General features: G+C 37.5%; 1 protein-coding gene across 1 annotated transcript; it reads left to right on the top strand.

Annotated features, from left to right (window-relative positions):
- The first annotated feature begins 221 nt into the window (after positions 1 to 221).
- LOC148684109 (vomeronasal type-2 receptor 26-like) lies at positions 222 to 1,112 on the top strand. The gene has a single exon (XM_088654847.1). The coding sequence runs from the start codon at positions 222 to 224 to the stop codon at positions 1,110 to 1,112; it is 891 nt and encodes a 296-aa protein (XP_088510973.1).
- Positions 1,113 to 1,512: the final 400 nt, after the last annotated feature.

The following is a 1,512-nucleotide window of genomic DNA, read 5'->3' as shown; positions in this document are numbered from 1 at the left end:
CTTCAATGATCAGCCTTCTTTATGGTCCACCTCTCAATTCCATACATCACTACTGGGAAAACAATAGCTTTAACTATAAGGACCTTTGTCGGCAAGGTGACCTTAAAATATATGCGGGCTTTAACAATAAATACATGTACTTGAACTTTTTCTCTTAGCTCACCTATGGCTCCTTTCCCCAAGAGAAGACTGATGTAGATCAAGAACACTTTTTATACCACATGGTGCCAAATGAAGTCTATCTGTACAAGGGGATTATCAGCTTGCTTAAATATTTTGGATGGACGTGGGTTGGCCTCTTTGTTGTGGATGATGGGAGTGGAGAAAATTTCTTGCAGACCATGGAGCCATTGTTTTCCCAAAATGGAATCTGTTCAGCCTTCACACGAAGAATCATACAATCACCCTCTTTTGATGACTTGGATAAGCTCTTTGACATAATCTCATTTAATTATTTAGATTTCACAGATAGCAAAGGTAATACGTTGATCATCTATGGAGAATCTTTGACTATTATGTGGTTAAGAGGTGTTATGTATGTGCAAGATTCAGGAATTAAAGGAAATGAGTCATTGAGAAAGGTTTGGATCATTACAACTCAGATGGATTTTGCATTATCCAGCGCTCAAAGAGATTGGGGTCTTCAGATGTTTCAAGGTACAATTGCCTTTACCATTCATTCACAAGATGTTCCAGCTTTCAGGCAATTTCTCCAGAAAGTAAAACCTAACTGGACTGAAGGAGATGGATTCGTGAATGATTTCTGGGAGCAAGCATTTGACTGTTCATTTCCAAATCCTGAAGAGCCAGCAAATGACTTCAAAATATGTACCCTGGAGGAGAAGTTGGAGAGTCTTCCTGGGCATCAGTTTGAGCTACTCATGACTGGCCACAGCTATAGTATTTACAATGCAGTCTATGCCGTGGCGAATGCTTTGCATGCCATTTTCTCAACTAGAACCAAGCACAGAGCCATGCTGAGAAGGGAAAGATTTGAACTTCATGATCTGCAGCCTTGGCAAGTAATGTCACTACAACAAAGTAAAATAAAAATAGTATCATATTACTTCTGGCAGAGCCTACATCTGGCTTTCTCATATATGAATAACTGACAAGATGGAGTTGTACACCTACATTGTTCTATATACTTTGTGGCTTTAGATTTTCTCTTAGACCTGGGCAATTAAAATCCTGTTTAAGTAGTCTACAATGCAGTGTAAAATCTGCATTCTACATAAATGTAGCTCAATACCAATATTGTATCATTTTTGATGAAATGTTGTAAACAGTATTATTAATAAGAATTGTTGATAAATGAATTGTGAGATGATTATGTTTCCTGCATGTTCTTTTTGTATTTCTATTATATTTGGGGGTGGGGGTGGAACTCCAGAAGAAATAATTATAAACCAATATGTCTATCCAGTTCTTTCCCTTCCCTTAATCTCCCTTTGTTTCTTTTTCTCTTTCAATTAGCTCCATTCATCTCTCCATGGCATTTCATTTAACAAC

This window comes from Zootoca vivipara, chromosome 12 (genome assembly GCF_965207765.1).
Source record: "Zootoca vivipara chromosome 12, rZooViv2.hap1.1, whole genome shotgun sequence".
Lineage (NCBI taxonomy): Eukaryota > Metazoa > Chordata > Lepidosauria > Squamata > Lacertidae > Zootoca > Zootoca vivipara.
This window is presented reverse-complemented; position numbering and strand designations above follow the sequence as displayed.